Source organism: Leucoraja erinacea, chromosome 40, assembly GCF_028641065.1.
Source record: "Leucoraja erinacea ecotype New England chromosome 40, Leri_hhj_1, whole genome shotgun sequence".
NCBI classification, from domain to species: Eukaryota; Metazoa; Chordata; class Chondrichthyes; order Rajiformes; family Rajidae; genus Leucoraja; species Leucoraja erinaceus.
In genome coordinates, this window is record NC_073416.1 from 1,052,532 (window position 1) to 1,074,245 (window position 21,714).

The 21,714-nt window shown below is 51.3% G+C and overlaps 1 protein-coding gene across 3 annotated transcripts in view; it reads left to right on the forward strand.

Moving 5' to 3' along the window:
• rbms2b (RNA binding motif, single stranded interacting protein 2b) overlaps positions 1-21,714 on the forward strand; it is an 85,765-nt gene that overhangs the window by 15,243 nt on the left and 48,808 nt on the right. For 2 of the 3 annotated variants that reach the window (XM_055664472.1, XM_055664474.1), the window contains one exon: positions 6,905-7,068. In XM_055664472.1, the coding sequence (XP_055520447.1) occupies positions 6,905-7,068 (164 nt within the window). Of the gene's footprint in view, positions 1-5,409; positions 5,464-6,904; positions 7,069-21,714 lie in introns of those variants that run through there. The other variant, XM_055664473.1, reaches the window with a different exon arrangement.

A 21,714-nucleotide genomic window follows, 5' to 3' on the forward strand; every position in this document is an offset into this window, starting at 1 on the left:
TCCGCCTCACCTTAAACCAATGTCCTCTGGTCCTCGATTCCCCTCCTCTGGGCAAGAGACTCTGTGCGTCTTCCTGATCTATTCCTCTCATGATTTTGCGCACTGACCTCAATAAGATCACCCCTCATCCTCCTGCGCTCCAAGTGTCCCAGCCTACTCAACCTCTCCCTGTAGCTCACACCCTAGAGTACTGGCAACATGCTCGTAAATCTTCTCTGTACACTATCCTCTGTACAAAGGAGGAAGCTGGGAGTGGGGGAAGGGGTTACCTTGTAACTCCCGTAAATAATCCCATGCAAAAGTGGTGTCACTTCCCTGCAGAGACCACAGTGACATTCCATAAAATCCCACATGCCACGGATTCCAAGCGTAGCAGGCAATCAGAACCCGAAACGTCACCTATCCACGTTCTCCACACAGATGCTGCCTGACCCGCTGAGTTACTCCAGCACTCTGTGAAACGTCACCTATCCATGTTCTCCACAGATGCTGCCTGACCTGCTGAGTTACTCCAGCACTCTGTGAAACGTCACCTATCCATGTTCTCCACAGATGCTGCCTGACCCACTCAGTTATGGTGCAGCAGCATCTATGGAGCTAAGGAAATAGGCAACGTTTCGGGCCGAAATCCTTCTGGAAATAGGCAACGTTTCGGGCCGAAACCCTTACGGGTTTAGGCCCGAAACGTTGCCTATTTCCTTAGCTCCATAGATGCTGCCTGACCCGCTGAGTTACTCCAGCACTCTGTGAAACGTCACCTATCCATGTTCTCCACAGATGCTGCCTGACCCGCTGAGTTACTCCAGCACTCTGTGAAACGTCACCTATCCATGTTCTTCACAGATGCTGCCTGACCCGCTGAGTTACTCCAGCACTCTGTGAAACGTCACCTATCCATGTTCTCCACAGATGCTGCCTGACCCACTGAGTTACTCCAGCACTGTGTGAAACATCACCTATCCATGTTCCCCACAGATGCTGCCTGACCCACTCAGTTATGGTGCAGCAGCATCTATGGAGCTAAGGAAATAGGCAACGTTTCGGGCCGAAATCCTTCTGGAAATAGGCAACGTTTCGGGCCGAAACCCTTACGGGTTTCGGCCCGAAACGTTGCCTATTTCCTTAGCTCCATAGATGCTGCCTGACCCGCTGAGTTACTCCAGCACTCTGTGAAACGTCACCTATCCATGTTCTCCACACAGATGCTGCCTGACCCGCTGAGTTACTCCAGCACTGTGCCCTTCTGCATCTGCGGGCCCTGGTTTCAACAGCGGGCATGAAGGGTTGTTTTGGTTTGTTTGCAAGTCCAATAGATGCTGTAACGAGCATAGTGGTCCATTTAAGACCTGGCGTCCTGTTTAAAGTGCCTATTGTTGGTGAGACTGATGCTGAATGGTGCTAAATGAGCTGTCTATGTGGATGCTTTGTGTGGCTCAGTTACAGACAGACCGCTCACGGACAAAACCTTTTTTGTCATCGGCGAGCGGTAAACGGCTGAGAATAATTACCCGGCACAAAAAGCCGGCCACGGCCCAGGGGTCAAAGGTCAGGGCAGACAAAGAGCCGCCCCAGGGCCTTGCCTGACCCCTGTGTCGAAATCGGAAGCACTCGCTGCCCTTTTGCTGTTTGTGTGACACCGGCCTGGCAACTCGGGTACAGCTGAAGCCCGTTAATTAGCCGTGCCGCCGCGCAGGAGGGCCGCCCCCAATTAAAGGGGCGCCCCCAATTAAAGGGGGGCAAAACTTCACATGGTCGGTTTGAAGCGAAATAAATTGGCCAAAGAAAGAGCATTTTGAGCAAAATGCCGCCTGAATTCACACAGAGAGTTGCGAGCCTGTGGAATTCTCTGCCTCAGAGGGCGGTGGAGGCCGGTTCTCTGGATGCTTTCAAATTGGATAGTTATATGGATGGGAAGGGAATGGAGGGTTATGGTCTGAGCGCAGGTATATGGGACTAGGGGAGATTATGTGTTCGGCACGGACTAGAAGGGTCGAGATGGCCTGTTTCCGTGCTGTAATTGTTATATGGTTAAGAGAGAGGTCTGAAAGATAGCAGAGTCAGGTGATACGGGGAGAAGGCAGGAACGGGGTACTGATTGGGGTTGATCAGCCATGATCACATCGAATGGTGGTGCTGGCTCGAAGGGCCGAATGGTCTCTACTCCTGCACCTATTGTCTATTGACTGGCGAGCAGATTGTTAAGGGCTTGGACACGCTAGAGGCAGGAAACATGTTCCCGATGTTGGGGTTGTCCAGAACCAGGGGCCACACACACAGTTTAAGAATAAGGGGTAAGCCATTTAGAACGGAGACGAGGAAACACTTTATCACACAGAGGGTGGTGAGTCTGTGGAATTCTCTGCCTCAGAGGGCGGTGGAGGCCGGTTCTCTGAATACTTTCAAGAGAGAGCTAGATAGGGCTCTTAAAGATAGCGGAGTCAGGGGATATGGGGAGAAGGCAGGAACGGGGTACTGATTGGGGATGATCAGCCATGATCACATTGAATGGAGGTGCTGGCTCGAAGGGCCGAATGGCCTCTACTCCTGCACCTTTTGTCTATTGTCTATTGAATTCTCCCAGAGGAGAATAGATTTGGCGGATTTCGTCTCGAAGGCTTTTTCCCCTTTCTCTTTGTGATATCGGTGCTGAATTAAATGAAGTGGGCTGGCGTTGAGAAGTCACCCAGAAGGGAATTTGCTATTCATTGCGACATGCTGACTGGTGAACGCTACTAATGTGGCCCCATCTCAGCTCAGTCCAATCCGCAAGCAAGCAACATTGGCCCATTTGGTGTGGGACTTATGTCCTTACCCTGGGACTGCGTATACCAGTGGATGATCAGATGTTAACACATCAAAAGTGCACCAGCCTCCACCAACACAGGGGATAGACACAGAGTGCTGGAGTAACTCAGCGGGTCAGGCAGCATCTGTGGGGAACATGGATAGGTGACGTTTCACAGAGTGCTGGAGTAACTCAGCGGGTCAGGCAGCATCTGTGGAGAACATGGATAGGGGACGTTTCACAGAGTGCTGGAGTAACTCAGCGGGTCAGGCAGCATCTATGGAGAACATGGATAGGTGACGTTTCACAGAGTGCTGGAGTAACTCAGCGGGTCAGGCAGCATCTGTGGAACTAAAGAACATGGATAGGTGACGTTTCACAGAGTGCTGGAGTAACTCAGCGGGTCAGGCAGCATCTATGGAGCTAAGGAAATAGGCAACGTTTCGGGCCGAAACCCGTAAGGGTTTCGGCCCGAAACGTTGCCTATTTCCAGAAGGATTTCGGCCCGAAACCTTGCCTATTTCCTTAGCTCCATAGATGCTGCTGCACCATAACTGAGTGGGTCAGGCAGCATCTGTGGAGAACATGGATAGGTGACGTTTCACAGAGTGCTGGAGTAACTCAGCGGGTCAGGCAGCATCTGTGGAGAACATGGATAGGTGACGTTTCAGATTTGAAGCAGGGCCTCGACCCTAGACGTCAGACGTCTGGATATTTTTAAGGCTGAGACAGATTCTTGATTAGTACGGGTGTCGGGGTTATAGGGAGAAGGCAGGAGAATGGGGTTGAGAGGGAATGATGGATCAGCCATGATTGAATGGTGGGTAGACTTGATGGGCCGAATGGCCTAATTCCGCTCCTGCAGCTTATGAACTATTGTGCACCTATGAACTAAACGGTGCCTTGTTGCTGTACACTTTGGAACAGCTTGTACGTTGCAACACTGGATAGACACAGAAAGCTGGACTAACTCAGCGGGACAGGCAGCATCTCTGGAGAGAAGGAATTGGTGACGTCTCAGGTCGAGGCCCTTCTTCGGTCTGGTCTGAAGGAGTCTGAGGGAGGGTCTCGACGCCGAAACGTCGCCCATTCCTCCTCTCCGGAGATGCTGCCCCGTCCCGCTGAGTTACTCCAGCAAGTTGTGTCTTTCCTCGGTGTAAACCCGCGTCTGCAGTTCCTTCCCGAGGCAGCTCCAAACACTAGGCCGCTGTTGACCCTTGGGGCTGGGAATGGTTGCCGTGGTTACCAGGTTATGGCATGGCTCTGCCCGTTATCTGGAGCAAGGTAAATACCAGTCGCTATCAAGGGAACCCATTGATCCCAGCAGCCACAACCTCTGGAATTTCCTTCCTCTTTGCGTCTATCTTTCCCCCCTTCACAGTATTTATCGCTCAGTCAACATAGTAAAACAAGGCTCAGATCATTTGGCTCCATCCAGAGAGGCGCGGAATGCCGAGACCAGGCCGAAGCCTTATATAAGCATGAGAATTGTGTTGTGTTGTTCGCAGCTCGCCACGAGCTGTGACCATCGCTCACAGGCTGTCGGGGAGAATCAGTTTGTTGTCACCGTGCATCGAGGTTTTGTGTTGCGTGCTAACCAGTCAGCGGAAAGACAATACATGATTACAATCGAGCCGTCCACAGTGTACAGATATGGGATGAAGGGAGTAAGGTTTAGTGCGAGGCAAAGTCTGATTAAAGATAGTCCGAGGGTCTCCACTGAGGTAGATGGGAGGTCAGGACTCCTTGAGTTCAGTTGAGTTTATTGTCATGTGTACCGAGGTACAGGGAAAAGCTTTTGTTGCGTGCTAACCAGTCAGCGGAAAGACAATACATGATTACAATCGAGCCGTTCACAATGTACAGATACATGGTAACTGAATAACGTTTAGTGCAAAACAAAGTCCGGGAAAGTCCAATTAAAGATAGTCCGAGGGTCTCCAATGAGGTAGATAGTAGTTCAGGACCGCTCTCTAGTTGGTGAGAGGACGGTTCAGTTGCCTGATAACAGCCGGGAAGAAACTGTCCCTGAATCTGGAGGTGTGTGTGCGTTTGTTTTCACACTTCTGTACCTCTTGCCCGACGGGAGAGGGGAGAAGAGGGAGTGACCGGGGGGTGAGACTGGTCCTTGATGATGCTGCTGGCCTTGCCGAGGCAGCGTGAGGGAGGTTTGTGTGTGTGATGGTCTGGGCTGCGTCCACAATTCTCTTGCGGGTCTTGATTGGATTCGATGGAAGGGAGGGAGGTTTGGTGTGTGTGTGTGATGGTCTGGGCTGCAACTGTCCACAACTCTCTGCGATTTCCTGCGGTCTCGGATGGAGCCGTTTCCCAAACCGTGCTGCGATGCATCCCGACAAAATGCTTTCCGGGCGGCGCGGACCCGATGGGCCGAAGGGCCTGTTTCCCGCGCTGTATCTCTGAGCTAAGCTGTGCACGCAAGGCTCCAAATGCGGCCTAGCCAACAGTGCTGTCAGACGGCATCATGACTTCATGTCCGGCACAAAGTCACAGAACAATCTCTCTGACCTCAGAGTCACGTGAATGGTCACAATCTGCCGATGGGTGTCTAGAGTTTGACGTTACTTTGATGTGTGGATCTGGGGCATTGCTGTCAACGTAGACCATCACGTGGCCTCCAGGGTCATTGCCTGCTCCTTGTCGCCCGAGCCACGCTCCTGGTAGGGACGGGCAGAATCGGCCGACACAAACTGTGTTAGGGTTGTGGAAGGAGGGGGAGGGGGAGGGGGGGACAGTTGGTGGGACTTATATCAGGGTGGCGCAGCGGGTAGAGCCGCTGCCTCACAGCGCCAGAGACCCGGGTTCGATCCTGACCTCGGGTGTGTGTGTCTGTGTGGAGTTTGCACGTTCTCCCCGTGACCTGCGTGCGTGCGTGCGTTTTCCTCCGGGTGCTCCGGTTTCCTCCCACATCCCAAAGACGTGCGGGTTTGTAGGTTAACCGGCCCCCCCCTGTAAATTGCCCCCTCGTGTGTAGGGAGTGGACGAGAAGGTGGGATAACACGGAACTAGTGTGCGTGTGTGTGAGCGGATGGGCCGAAGGGCCTGTTTCCGCGCTGTACCACGAAACTAAATCAAGATTTTGATTGAACTGAGCGAAAGATCGAAAGATACAGAACGGGAGCAAGCCCTTCGGCCCACCGAGTCCGTGCCGACCCACCGATCACCCCATGTTATCCCACTTTCCCATCCACTTGCGGGAGTGGGATCGGATCTAGAGTCAGCAGAGGATCATTGTTAGTGGACTTCTGAACGGCTAGAATACTGTCCGATTCACCTCTACCCCATTGCGGACATTGGACTTTGTCTGTGGAACTGATGTGCTACGATGCTGAGAACTATATCCTACACTCTGTATCTTCCCCTTTGCTCCATCCATTGTGCTTGAGTTTAGAAACATAGAAATTAGGTGCAGGAGTAGGCCATTCGGCCCTTCGAGCCTGCACCGCCATTCAATATGATCATGGCTGATCATCCAACTCAGTATCCCGTACCTGCCTTCTCTCCATACCCCCTGATCCCCTTAGCCACAAGGGCCACATCTAACTCCCTCTTAAATATAGCCAATGAAGTGGCCTCAACTACCCTCTGCGGCAGAGAGTTCCAGAGATTCACCACTCTCTGTGTGAAAAAAGTTCTTCTCATCTCTCGGTTTTAAAGGATTTCCCCCTTATCCTTAAGCTGTGACCCCTTGTCCTGGACTTCCCCAACATCGGGAACAATCTTCCTGCATCTAGCCTGTCCAACCCCTTAAGGATTTTGTAAGTTTCTATAAGATCCCCTCTCAATCTTCTAAATTCTAGAGAGTATAAACCAAGTCTATCCAGTCTTTCTTCATAAGACAGTCCTGACATCCCAGGAATCAGTCTGGTGAACCGTCTCTGCACTCCCTCTATGGCAATAATGTCCTTCCTCAGATTTGGAGTTTGACTTGATTGTATTTAGGTGTAGTATTATCTGACCAGTTTGGATGGCACGCAAAGACGCAGCTTTACACTGTACCTCGGGGCGCGTGACGATATAAAAGGCGCCACCTAGGGGCGGGATGAGCAGTGATGCGATGCGTTTTACGGGGTACAATAACGGCCTTTGTTTTGCCCGCAGCCCTATGCCCCAGCGGCCCAGCAGATGGCTCCACCCAGTCCCAGCACGAACAGCAGCAGCAACAGCAGCAGCATCGGCGGTGAGCAACTCAGTAAAACCAACCTGTACATTCGGGGTCTTCACCCCGGCACGACAGACCAGGACCTCGTCATGCTTTGCCAACCGTAAGTACGCTAGCGCCCTGGAGACACGTACTTTTCACAGAGTGCTGGAGTAACTCAGCGGGTCAGGCAGCATCTATGTGGAGAACATGGATAGGTGACGTTTCACAGAGTGCTGGAGTAACTCAGCGGGTCAGGCAGCATCTGTGGAGAACATGGATAGGTGACGTTTCACAGAGTGCTGGAGTAACTCAGCGGGTCAGGCAGCATCTGTGGAGAACATGGATAGGTGACGTTTCACAGAGTGCTGGAGTAACTCAGCGGGTCAGGCAGCATCTGTCAGGCAGCTGGAGTAACTGTGGAGAACATGGATAGGTGACGTTTCACAGAGTGCTGGAGTAACTCAGCGGGTCAGGCAGCATCTATGGAGCTAAGGAAATAGGCAACGTTTCGGGCCGAAACCCGTAAGGGTTTCGGCCCAAAACGTTGCCTATTTCCAGAAGGATTTCGGCCCGAAACGTTGCCTACTTCCAGAAGGATTTCGGCCCGAAACGTTGCCTATTTCCAGAAGGATTTCGGCCCGAAACGTTGCCTATTTCCAGAAGGATTTCGGCCCGAAACGTTGCCTATTTCCTTAGCTCCATAGATGCTGCTGCACCATAACTGAGTGGGTCAGGCAGCATCTGACGGCACTGGGCCTGTACTCGCTGGAGTTTAGAAGGATGGGGGGGGGGACCTCATTGAAACGTACAGAATAGTGGATGTGGAGTTTCCACTAGTGGGAGAGTCTAGGACCAGAGGGCACAGCCTCAGAATTAAAGGACGTACCTTTAGGAAGTAGATGAGGAGGAATTTCTTCAGCCAGAGGGTGGTGAATCTGTGGAATTCGCTGGCAACTGGAGCAAAGCGCAAAAGTGCTGGAGGAACTTAACGGGTCAGGCGGCGTCTGTGGAGGGGAACGGACACTGGGGACAATTTACAGAGGGCCAATTAACCTACAAACCCGCACATCTTTGGAGTGTGTGGGGGAAACTCACACGGTCACAGGGAGAACGTGCAAACTCCACACAGACAGCACCCGAGGTCAGGATTGAACCTGGGCCTCTGGCACTGTGTGGCAGCGGCTCTACCCGCTGGATTTACTGACATTGGCATCTTGATGAGGGCATGGCCCAAATGAAATGAGTTCATTTACATTATTAAATAGCTGTGGGGATTTCAATGCTCCTGATTACACAATTATTTAAACCCTGATGTACTTTCACTGCTCATCGCTGGCAACTCCAACAAATGGAATATGTCACAGCTGTTCCTCTTGGCTTATTTGGGTTAATTGATATTTTGAACCAGGGGGATTTAGATTAAACAGATAGAAGTAAAAATCCCAGAGTGGGCAACGAGGGAATGAGATGCCCACTTGACTGGGCAACCCTTTACGGACAGCTGGCACTGCCCCCCCGTTTATATAACAACAGTATGGGCAGGCCAAGCTGGTAAGACCATCTGCACAGCGGTAGAGTTGCTGCCTCACAGCGCCAGAGACCCGGGTTCCATCCTGACTACGGGCGCTGTCTGTGCGGAGTTTGCACGTTCTCCCCGTGACCTGCGTGGGTTTACTCCCGAGATCTTCGGTTTCCTCCCACACTCCAAAGACGTGCGGGTTTGTAGGTTAATTGGCTTCGGAAAATTGTAAATTGTCCCTAGTGTGTGTTGGGTCGTGTTAGTGTGCGGGGATCGCTGACCAGCATGGACTCGGTGGGCCGAAGGGCTGTCTCTCTAAAACTAAACTAAACCTGCCTGACCCGCTGAGTTACTCCAGCACTGTGTTCAAGAAGGAACTACAGATGCTGGAAAATCGAAGGTAGACAAAAATGCTGGAGAAACTCAGCGGGTGCAGCAGCATCTATGGAGCGAAGGAAATAGGTAACGTTTCGGGCCGAAACCCTTCTCCAGCACTGTGTTTAGTTTAGTTTGTAGATACGGCGTGGAGACGGGCCCTTCGGCCCATCGAGTCCACACCGACCAGCAATCGGATCGCCCCGTACTATCCTACACACTAGGGACAGTTTACAGAAGCCAATTTGGTTCGTCTGTACGTCTTTGGAGTGTGGGAGGATGAACTCCCGTTCATAGCTTTCATAGCAAAAGGATTTGAGTATAGGAGCAGGGAGGTTCTACTGCAGTTGTACAGGGTCTTGGTGAGACCACACCTGGAGTATTGCGTACAGTTTTGGTCTCCTAATCTGAGGAAATACATTATTGCCATAGAGGGAGTGCAGAGAAGGTTCACCAGACTGATTCCTGGGATGTCAGGACTGTCTTATGAAGAAAGACTGGATAGACTTGGTTTATACTCTCTAGAATTTAGGAGATTGAGAGGGGATCTTATAGAAACTTACAAAATTCTTAAGGGGTTGGGCAGGCTAGATGCAGGAAGATTGTTCCCGATGTTGGGGAAGTCCAGGACAAGGGGTCACAGCTTAAGGATAAGGGGGAAATCCTTTAAAACTGAGATGAGAAGAACTTTTTTCACAGAGAGTGGTGAATCTCTGGAACTCTCTGCCGCAGAGGGTAGTCGAGGCCACACAGTTCATTGGCTATATTTAAGAGGGAGTTAGATGTGGCCCTTGTGGCTAAGGGGATCAGAGGGTATGGAGAGAAGGCAGGTACGGGATACTGAGTGGATGATCAGCCATGATCATATTGAATGGCAGTGCAGGCTCGAAGGGCCGAATGGCCTACTCCTGCACCTAACATGTTTCATGTTTCTATTGGCTATATTTAAGAGGGAGTTAGATGTGGCCCTTGTGGCTAAGGGGATCAGGGGGTATGGAGAGAAGGCAGGGATGGGATACTGAGTTGGATGATCAGCCATGATCATATTGAATGGCGGGTGCAGGCTCGAAGGGCCGAATGGCCTCTACTCCTGCACCTAATTTCTATGTTTCTATGTTTCCTGTAGCAGGGCAGGGGTGAGAGGAGAAATGCGGAAAATGGGACCAACACAGACACGGGGGTGGGGGGGGGGGGGGGGGGGGGGGGGGGGGGGGGGGGGGGGAAGCCGAGATGAAGGAAAAGGAAACCCTGATGCCGAGGGCGACGTTATCAGAGCAGAAACAATGGAGGCGGCGAGACCGGGGTCGAGTGAATGGGAACGTGACAGGAAACGGGATGGGAGGAGGTCGCGGCAAAATGGCTGTGGGAATCTGTGGACTTGTCGGGATATTCGTTGCTTTGTAGTGTGTGTGTAGCAACAGAGAGAGAGAGAGGGAGAGAGAGAGAGAGGAATCTGATACGGACTGTGTGAAGGTGGAGGCTCGCGGAGTTTGTTTTTAGCTTAATGTCACGTGTACAGTGAAATATTTTTTTGTTGCGTGCTAACCAGTCAGCGGAAAGACAACACATGATTACAATCGAGCCGTCCACAGTGTACAGATACAGGATAAAGGGAATAACGTTTAGTGCAGGGTAAAGTCCGATTGAATATAGTCCAAGGGTCTCCAATGAGGTAGATAGTAGTTCAGGACCGCTCTCTAGTTGGTGAGAGGACGGTTCAGTTGCCTGATAACAGCCGGGAAGAAACTGTCCCTGAATCTGGAGGTGTGTGTGCGTTTGTTTTCACACTTCTGTACCTCTTGCCCGATGGGAGAGGGGAGAAGAGGGAGTGACCGACTGGTCCTTGATGATGCTGCTGGCCTTGCCGAGGCAGCGTGAGGTGTAGGTGGAGGCGATGGAAGGGAGGGAGACACAAAATGCTGGAGTAACTCAGTGGGACAGGCAGCGTCTCCGGAGAGAAGGAACGGGTGACGTGTCGTGTCGTGTCGAGACCCTTCTTCGGACTGATCCAGTCTTCCAGAATGTTGCCCGTCCCACTGAGTTACTCCAGCATTTAGTGTCGATCTTCGGTTTGAACCAGCATGCTACTCAATGGAAGGGAGGTTGGTTTGTGTGTGATGGTCTGGGCTGCGTCCACAAGTCTCTGCAGTTTCTGGCGGTGTTGGGTGGAGCTGTGATGCATCCCGATAATGCAACCCAACTCGGGCTGAGCTGAAGACAAGTTGTTCAGTGTAAGGCTGACCAACGTCACGGGTCTGAGAGGATTCACGACCTGAAACGTCGCCTATCCATGTCCTCCAGAGGTGCCGCGGCACGGTGGCGCAGCGGTAGAGTCCCTGCCTCACAGCGCCAGAGACCCGGGTTCCGTCCTGACTACGAGCGCTGTCTGTACGGAGTTTGCACGTTCTCCCCGTGACCTGCGTGGGTTTGCTCCGAGATCTTCGGTTTCCTCCCACACTCCAAAGACGTGCAGGTTTGTAGGTTAATTGGCTTCGGAAAATTATAAATTGCCCCTAGTGTGTGTTGGACCGTGTTAGTGTGCGGGAATCGCTGACCAGCATGGACTCGGTGGGCCGAAGGGCTGTCTCTCTAAAACTAAACTAAAACTGCCTGACCCGCTGAGTTACTCCAGCACTGTGTTCAAGAAGGAACTGTGCAGATGCTGGAAAATCGAAGGTAGACAAAAATGCTGGAGAAACTCAGCGGGTGCAGCAGCATCTATGTGGAGCGAAGGAAATAGGTAACGTTTCGGGCCGAAACCCTTCTCCAGCACTGTGTTTAGTTTAGTTTGTAGATACAGCGTGGAGACGGGCCCTTCGGCCCATCGAGTCCACACACCGACCAGCGATCGGATCGCCCCGTACTATCCTACACACTAGGGACAGTTTACAGAAGCCAATTTGGTTCGTCTGTACGTCTTTGGAGTGTGGGAGGAAACCGGAGCACCCGGAGCAAACGCAGGCGGGTCACGGGGAGAACGTGCAAACTCCGCACAGACAGCACCCGTAGTCAGGATGGAACCCGGGTCTCTGGCGCTGTGAGGCAGCAACTCTACCGCTGCGCCACCGTGACGCCCTTTGTGTCATTTTCAGTGTGAGAGCAAGTTGAGACAGGTTGAGAGTGACTGGTTGGGCGTCTGTTGCAGCCAGAGGGAAGGTGTTGAACAACTGCCCAGAGAGTTTCCAGCATTCTCGGCTCATATCTCACCCTCCTGTTGCGACAGGGAGCGGAATCGCACCCACACACTCCCCCCCCCGGATCATTTACTCCCGTGCGTTTCCCCCGTTTCCCATTAAATGCTCTGCTCTTCCCCATCAATCATTCCCAGCGGGATTGCTCTCTGCACCTTCTGGGGAAGAATTCCTCATCGGACCCGTGGCGACCATCTTCCGTGAATGAACTGAGAGACGGTAGTTTAGTCTAGTCTATCCACAGATACAGCGCGGAAACAGGCCCTTCGGCCCACCAGGTCCGCACCGACCAGCGATCCCCGCACACGAGCACTATCCAACACACACACTGCGGACAATTTACATTTACACCAAGCCAATTAACCTGCAAACCTGCACGTCTTTGGAGTGTGGGAGGAAACCGGAGCACCCGGAGAAAACCCACGCACGTCACGGGGAGAACGTGCAAACTCCGCACAGACAGCGCCCGTGGTCAGGATGGAACCCGGGTCTCTGGCGCTGTGAGGCAGCAACTCTACCGCTGCGCCACCGTGCCGCCCAAAGGTTGCGTTCTGTCACTGAATGTCTCAGCCAAGGGAGCAGTGGATTCCTGAGTTAGGCTTCGGCCTGGGTTTTAAGAAGCAGGCAATTGTGGAGATCAGAGTGCCTCGGTGCCCTCTGCTGGGAGAGAGCAGCATGAAGGAGGGGCGTGTAGGGCAAGATGGAGGTCAACAACAACAACAACAACAACATTCTGGACCAGGCCGCAGCTAATGGGCGCAAGAGCTGACGAGGAACGCAAATGCTTTCAAGGGCGGCCTGTCCCACTGTACGAGGTCGTTCAAGAGATCTCCCGAGATTAAAATATATCAAACTCGTGGTAAGCACGGAGAATGTACGTAGCGGGTACGTCGGAGCTCGGGGACGTCTCTTAGCGGCTCGTAACGCTAACGGCAGGTACTCGGGAAACGCGGTAAGCACGGGAAGACAGGTGAAGATTTTTCAACATGTTGAAAAATGTCCACGAGAGCCCCGAGTACCGACGAGCGGCCATTACCGTAAATCTCCGCGTTCGAATCAGGGGAAACTCGGGAGAGAACTCTTGAATTACCTCGTACAGTGGGACAGGGGTTTTAGGGTGGATAGGGAGGTAAAGAAGTTTAGGGCTTACCTTCATAAGTCAGGGCATCGAGTATAAGTGGAACATAGAAACATAGAAACATAGAAATTAGGTGCAGGAGTAGAGGCCATTCGGCCCTTCGAGCCTGCACCGCCATTCAATATGATCATGGCTGATCATCCAACTCAGTATCCCATCCCTGCCTTCTCTCCATACCCCCTGATCCCCTTAGCCACAAGGGCCACATCTAACTCCCTCTTAAATATAGCCAATTAACTGTGTGGCCTCGACTACCCTCTGTGGCAGAGAGTTCCAGAGATTCACCACTCTCTGTGTGAAAAAAGTTCTTCTCATCTCGGTTTTAAAGGATTTCCCCCTTATCCTTAAGCTGTGACCCCTTGTCCTGGACTTCCCCAACATCGGGAACAATCTTCCTGCATCTAGCCTGCCCAACCTCTTAAGAATTTTGTAAGTTTCTATAAGATCCCCTCTCAATCTCCTAATTTCTAGAGAGTATAAACCAAGTCTATCCAGTCTTTCTTCATAAGTCAGTCCTGACATCCCAGGAATCAGTCTGGTGAACCGTCTCTGCACTCCCTCTATGGCAATAATGTCCTTCCTCAGATTAGGAGACCAAATCTGTACGCAATACTCCAGGTGTGGTCTCACCAAGGCCCTGTACAACTGCAGTAGAACCTCCCTGCTCCTATACTCAAATCCTTTTGCAATGAAAGCTAACATACCATTAGCTTTCTCTGAAGAAGGGTCTCGACCCGAAACATCACCCATTCCTTCTCTCCAGAGATGCTGCCTGTCCCGCTGAGTTACTCCAGCATTTTGTGTCTATCTTTGAGTATAAGAGTCAGGACGTCATGCTGCAACTCTCTAGGTCTCTGGTCAGGCCCCATTACAGGAAGGATGGGGAGGATTTGGAGACGGTGCAGAGGAGGTACACCAGAACGCCAGCAGTGTCATTTTTTGCCAAGAGAAGATAGCTGTTGAAGTGTAGACACAAGAAGCTGCAGGTGGTTTACCAAAAAAAAAAGACACAGAGTGCTGGAGTAACTCAGCGGGTGCAGCAGCATCTATGGAGCTAAGGAAATAGGTAACGTTTCGGGTCGAAACCCTTCCGGGTTTCGGCCCGAAACGTTGCCTATTTCCAGAAGGGTTTCGGCCCGAAACGTTGCCTATTTCCTTCGCTCCATAGATGCTGCTGCACCATAACTGAGTGGGTCAGGCAGCATCTGTGGAGAACATGGATAGGTGACGTTTCACAGAGTGCTGGAGTAACTCAGCGGGTCAGGCAGCATCTGTGTGGAGAACATGGATAGGTGACATTTCACAGAGTGCTGGAGTAACTCAGCGGGTCAGGCAGCATCTGTGGAGAACATGGATAGGTGACGTTTCACAGAGTGCTGGAGTAACTCAGCGGGTCAGGCAGCATCTGTGTGGAGAACATGGATAGGTGACGTTTAGGGTTGGGACCCTTCTTCAGACAATGTAGGGGAGGGGGGGGGGGGGAGAAAGATGGGAGGGGGAGAGACTGAACAAAGTGTTGCAGGTAAGACGTGGACACAGGCGAGGGGGCTTTCTGATCGGTAGATCGTCTGAACAAAGGCCAGAGTTTAAAGCAGAAGGTGTGAGACAAAAGGATTGACGAGTTGCAAATTGTGAAGCTAGAGGAAGGAATGTAAATGGGGGAGGGGGTGGAATGAGGGGAGCAATAGCTGCAAGTTCAGGTGGGGCATGGAATGGGGAGGGGGGAGAGAGAAGGGGGTTGTGTAACTGATCAGTCCAGAGCCTGGGTCAGTATCCGCCCCCAGCTATGAAATGAATGGACTTGGCATCATGTTCGGCACAGACATTGTGGGCCGAATGGACTGTTCCTGTGCTGTACTGTTCTCTGTTCTATGCCCATGAGGAGACCTTTAGTCCGGAAGTTTAGTTCAGAGATACAGGGCACAAACAGGCCCTTCGGCCCACCGTGTCCGTGCTGACCAGCGACCCCCCGCACACTAACACTATCCTACACACACACACATACACACACACTCCCACACACACACACACACACAAACACCAAAACTATCCTACACCCACACACTCACACATACGCACACACACATACACACACTAACACTATCCTACACACACACACACACACACTGGGAACAATTTACAATCTTCACCGAAGCCAATTAACCTACATGTTAGCTTTCATTGCAAAAGGATTTGAGTATAGGAGCAGAGAGGTTCTACTGCAGTTGTACAGGGTCTTGGTGAGACCACACCTGGAGTATTGCGTACAGTTTTGGTCTCCAAATCTGAGGAAGGACATTATTGCCATAGAGGGAGTGCAGAGACGGTTCACCAGACTGATTCCTGGGATGTCAGGACTGTCTTATGAAGAAAGACTGGATAGACTTGGTTTATACTCTCTAGAATTTAGAAGATTGAGAGGGGATCTTATAGAAACTTACAAAATTCTTAAGGGGTTGGACAGGCTAGATGCAGGAAGATTGTTCCCGATGTTGGGGAAGTCCAGGACAAGGGGTCACAGCTTAAGGATAAAGGGGAAATCCTTTAAAACCGAGATGAGAAGAACTTTTTTCACGCAGAGAGTGGTGAATCTCTGGAACTCTCTGCCACAGAGGGTAGTTGAGGCCAGTTCATTGGCTATATTTAAGAGGGAGTTAGATGTGGCCCTTGTGGCTAAGGGGATCAGAGGGCATGGAGAGAAGGCAGGTACGGGATACTGAGTTGGATGATCAGCCATGATCATGTTGAATGGCGGTGCAGGCTCGAAGGGCCGAATGGCCTACTCCTGCACCTAATTTCTATGTTTCTATGTTTACAACCCTGCACGTCTTTGGAGTGTGGGAGGAAACCGGAGAAAAACTCGCAGCGTGCAAACTCTATAGACAGCAAAGGAAATAGGTAAACCCGTTTCAGTCAGCAACTCTAACTCTGAAGGAAAACCGGCAACTTTTCCCGGGATCCCAGGCAAGAACCCTATCTCCAGATCACTTTCAAGCGTCTAGTCCTGGCTGAAATGTAACCCATCTGAAGTCAATCAGTGCAGCGCGGCTTTCTGATTGAACCTCTTGCAGCGTGTGGCATGAGGACAAAGCAGTCCTCTCTTGCAATGCAGCACCTTGCAATGATTAGGTCCCTGCATCACAGAAGGAAGCTCGATCTGCTTTCAGACAGCCTCTCCCAAGCATGCAGGAAACTTAGAAACATAAAAACATAGAAATTAGGTGCAGGAGTAGGCCATTCGGTCCTTCGAGCCTGCACCATTCGCCATTCAATATGATCATGGCTGATCATCCAACTCAGTATCCCTTACCTGCCTTCTCTCCATACCCCCTGATCCCCTTAGCCACAAGGGCCACATCTAAGTCCCTCTTAAATATAGCCAATGAACAATCAGCGGGTGCAGCAGCATCTTATCTGAAGGAAATGAACCTCTTGCAGCGTGAAGGGTTTCGGACCGAAACGTTGCCTATTTCCTTCAGGCAATGCAGCACCTTTTCGATGAAAAGTTCCTATTTCATCACAGAAGGGACGAAACTCGATCTTCTTTCACTCAGCCTGCTCACCAAGCATGCTCCAAACTTAGAAACATAGAAACATAGACAATATGTGCAGGAGTAGAGGCCATTCGGCCCTTCGAGACTGCACCATTCGTCATTCAATGTGATCATGGCTGATCATCCAACTCAGTATCCCATCCCTGCCTTCTCTCCATACCCCCTGATCCCCTTAGCCACAAGGGCCCACATCTGACTCCCTCCCTCTTAAATATAGCCAATGAACTGTGTGCCTCGACTACCCTCTGTGGCAGAGAGTTCCAGAGATTCACCACTCTCTGTGTGAAAAAAGTTCTTCTCATCTCGGTTTTAAAGGATTTCCCCCTTATCCTTAAGCTGTGACCCCTTGTCCTGGACTTCCCTAACATCGGGAACAATCTTCCTGCATCTAGCCTGTCCAACCCCTTAAGAATTTTGTAAGTTTCTATAAGATCCCCTCTCAATCTCCTAAATTCTAGAGAGTATAAACCAAGTCTATCCAGTCTTCTTCATAAGACAGTCCTGACATCCCAGGAATCAGTCTGGTGAACCGTCTCTGCACTCCCCTCTATGGCAGTAATGTCCTTCCTCAGATTTGGAGACCAAAACTGTACGCAATACTCCAGGTGTGGTCTCACCAAGACCCTGTACAACTGCAGTAGAACCTCCCTGCTCCTATACTCAAATCCTTTTGCAATGAAATCCTTTTGCAACTCCTTTTGCAACTTACATGCAATAACTCACTGTAGACAATAGACAATAGGTGCAGGAGTAGAGGCCATTCGGCCCTTCGAGCCTGCACCATTCGCCATTCAATGTGATCATGGCTGATCATGGTTTTGCCTATTTCCTTCGCTCCATAGATGCTGCTGCCCCCCCCGCTGAGTTTCTCCAGCACTTTTGTCTATCCCCAATCAGTAACCCGTTCCTGCCTTCTCCCCATATCCTAGTGGAGTCAAGGGATATGGGGAGAAGGCAGGCACGGGTTATTGATTGGGGACGATCAGCCATGATCACAATGAATGGCGGTTCTGGCTCGAAGGGCCGAATGGCCTCCTCCTGCACCTATTTTCTATGTTTCTATGTTTCTATCCCCTGACTCCCCTATCTAGCTCCCTCTTGAAAGCATCCCGAGAACCTGCCTCCTGAGGCAGAGGATTCCACAGACTCACCACCCTCTGTGACAAAAAAAAGTTTCCTCGTCTCCGTTCTAAATGGTTTACCCCTTATTCTTAAACTGTGTGTGGCCCCTGGTTCTGGACTCCCCCAACATCGGGAACATGTTTGAGAGGTAGGTGTGTGTTGCAAGCTGCCCGGGACTGGCGTCTGAAGGCAGTAATTGTTCAGTCATTAACTTTGCGCTGAATAGACCACCTCCAACCAAAAGAATCGTGTCCCTGCGTGCGGCGGCCTTCTACGGAGGCGCAGCGGTAGAGTTGCCGCCTCACGGGTGCTGTCTGTGCGGAGTTTGCACGTTCTCTCCCCGTGACCTGCGTGGGTTTTCTCCGGGTGCTCCGGTTTCCTCCCACACTCCAAAGACGTGCAGGTTTGTAGGTTGACAAAAAAGCTGGAGATACTCAGCGGGTGCAGCAGCATCTATGGAGCGAAGGAAATAGGCAACGTTTCGGGCCGAAACCCTTCCGGGTTTCGTCCCGAAACGTTGCCTATTTCCTTCAGGATTTCGGGTCTGAAGAAGGGTTTCATCCCGAAACGTCGCCTATTTCCTTCGCTCCACATAGATGCCGCTGCACCCGCTGAGTTTCTCCAGCACTTTTGTCTACCTTCGATTTTCCAGCATCTGCAGTTCCTTCTTAAACAGGTTTGTAGGTTCATCGGCTTGGGATAAAATGTAAATTGTCCCCAGTGTGTGTAGGATAGTGTTAGTGTGCGGGGATCGCTGGTCGGCGCGGACTCGGTGGGCCGAAGGGCCTGTTTCCGCGCTGTATCTCGAATCTAAAAGGAAAATGAACGACTCAGCCCCAGGTGAACATGCGACCCTCACCCAGGGGCTGGTGTTAATCAACCTGGTGTTAATTTTTTCTCACATGTTTCATTTCATCTTTGATGTGAGCTCTGGTTTTCCATCAGTGCCTTGTTCCAATTTAATTTGTTCGCTGGTGCTGCTGTTAATTTCCTACCTGATAATGAGGATGTATGTACAGCTCTAGGTCGGGGTCAGCGGCAAGGCTGACCCCGATGGTCTGTGTGGGTCCCGTTCCAGTTTGACACGTGTGGGGAAGGTGGTTTAAACCAAAGTGCTGGAGTAACCCAGCGGGACAGGCAGTATCCGCGGAGAGAAGGAATGGGTGACGTTTCGGGTCGAGACCCGATTGAAGGAGTGTTGTGGGGCAGGGGCAATAGCTAGAGGAGTCAAGCAATGACCGATGCCTCTGCTTCCTCAGAAGGCTTAGGAAGTTCCTCATGTCCCCGAGAACTCTCCCCAACTTCTACAGATGCGCCGCGGAAAGCATTTTATCGGGACACAACACAGCACGAGATTCACCACTCTCTGTGTGTCAAAAAAAATGTTTTCCTCATCTCGGTCCTAAAAGATTTCCCCCTTATCCTTAAACTGTGTGGCCCCCTTGTTCTGGACTTCCCCAACATCGGGAACAATCTTCCTGCATCTAGCCTGTCCAACCCCTTAAGAATTTTATAAGTATAAGTTCCATCCAAGACCCGCAAGAGAATTGTGGACGCAGCCCAGACCATCACACACACACACACAAACCAACCTCCCTCCCTTCCATCGCCTCCATCTACACCCCACGCTGCCTCGGCAAGGCCAGCAGCATCGTCAAGGACCAGTCTCACCCCCCGGCCACTCCCTCTTCTCCCCTCTCCCATCGGGCAAGAGGTACAGAAGTGTGAAAACAAACGCACACACACACCTACAGATTCAGGGACAGTTTCTTCCCGGCTGTTATCAGGCAACTGAACCGTCCTCTCACCAACTAGAGAGCGGTCCTGACCTCCCATCTACCTCATTGGCGATTTTATCCCTTCTTGTTCCACTGTTCATAGAAACATAGACAATAGGTGCAGGAGTAGAGGCCATTCGGCCCTTCGAGCCTGCACCATTCGCCATTCAATATGATCATGGCTGATCATCCAACTCAGTATCCTGTACCTGCCTTCTCTCCATACCCCCTGATCCCTTTAGCCACAAGCAAAGATCCTATAGCTATCTGCTATAGGATCTTTGGCCACAAGGGCCACATCTAACTCCCTCTTAAATATAGCCAATGAACTGTGTGGCCTCAACTACCTTCTGTGGCAGAGAATTCCACAGATTCACCACTCTCTGCGTGTGAAAAAAAATGTTTTCCTCATCTCGGTCCTAAAAGATTTCCCCCTTATCCTTAAACTGTGTGTGGCCCCTTGTTCTGGACTTCCCCAACATCGGGAACAATCTTCCTGCATCTAGCCTGTCCAACCCCTTAAGAATTTTATAAGTTTCTATAAGATCGCCCCTCAATCTTCTAAATTCTAGCGAGTACAAGCCGAGTCTTTCTTCATATGAAAGTCCTGCCATCCCAGGAATCAGTCTGGTGAACCTTCTCTGTACTCCCTCTATGGCAGGAATGTCTTTCCTCAGATCTGTGTTAACTGCCGTTGATTTGTTGCCTGATACCGATTTTTAAATCGCTCCTGTGTTCCGCTGTTAATTTGCTATTTAATTTATATGTTAATATATTGTCTGGTTCAGGTGTTAATTTGTTGCAGCTCCTGGTCTTAAATTCTCGCCTGCTTCTGATGTTAATTTGTATCCTGGTTCTGCCCTTGATTTGCTACCTCAAACACTTCCGTTTCAGGTCTTTACACTTCAGAGATACAGCGCGGAAACGGGCCCTCTGGCCCGCCGAGTCCGCGCCGACCAGCGATCCCCGCACGCTAGCGCTCTCCGTTCAGGTTTCCTAAGTGGGACAGGGGCATTATGCCCCTGTCCCACTTAGGAAAGCTGAACGGAGACCTCTGGAGACTTTTGCGCCCCACCCAAGGTTTCCGAGCGGTTGCCGGAGGTTGCAGGTGGTTGCCGGAGGTTGCAGGTAGTGGAAGCAGGCGGGGAGACTGACAAACACCTCTGGGAACCTCACGGAAACCTTGGGCGGGGCGCAAAGTCTCCAGAGTTTTCCGTTCAGGTTTCCTAAGTGGGACACTTGGGACAATTTTATAAGTTTACAAAAGCCGATGAACCTACAAACCTGCACGTCTTTGGAGTGTGGGGGGAAACCGGAGCGCCCGGAGGAAACCCACGCAGGTCACGGGGAGAACGTGCGAACTCCGTAAAGACAGCGCCCGTAGTCGGGATGGAACCCGGGTCTCTGGCGCTGCGAGGCATCAACTCTACCGCTGCGCCACCGTGTCGCCGCTATGTACTTAACCAACAAACCAGTAGAAACAAGGAACTGCAGGTGCTGGTTTACAGTAAAAGGACACAGAGTGCTGGAGTAACTCAGTGGGTCAGGCAGCAACTCTTGGAGAACATGGATGGGTGACGTTTCAGATCTGAAGCAGGGTCTCGACCCAAAACGTCACCTATCTATCCATGTTCTCCACAGATGCTGCCTGACCCGCTGAGTTACTCCAGCACTCTGTGAAACGTCACCTATCCATGTTCTCCACAGATGCTGCCTGACCCGCTGAGTTACTCCAGCACTCTGTGAAACGTCACCTATCCATGTTCTCCACAGATGCTGCCTGACCCGCTGAGTTACTCCAGCACTCTGTGAAACGTCACCCATCCATGTTCTCCACAGATGCTGCCTGACCCACTCAGTTATGGTGCAGCAGCATCTATGGAGCTAAGGAAATAGGCAACGTTTCGGGCCGAAATCCTTCTGGAAATAGGCAACGTTTCGGGCCGAAACCCTTAAGGGTTTCGGCCCGAAACGTTGCCTATTTCCTTAGCTCCACAGATGCTGCCTGACCCGCTGAGTTACACCAGCACTCTGTGAAACGTTACCTATCCATGTTCTCTACAGATGCTGCCTGACCCGCTGAGTTACTC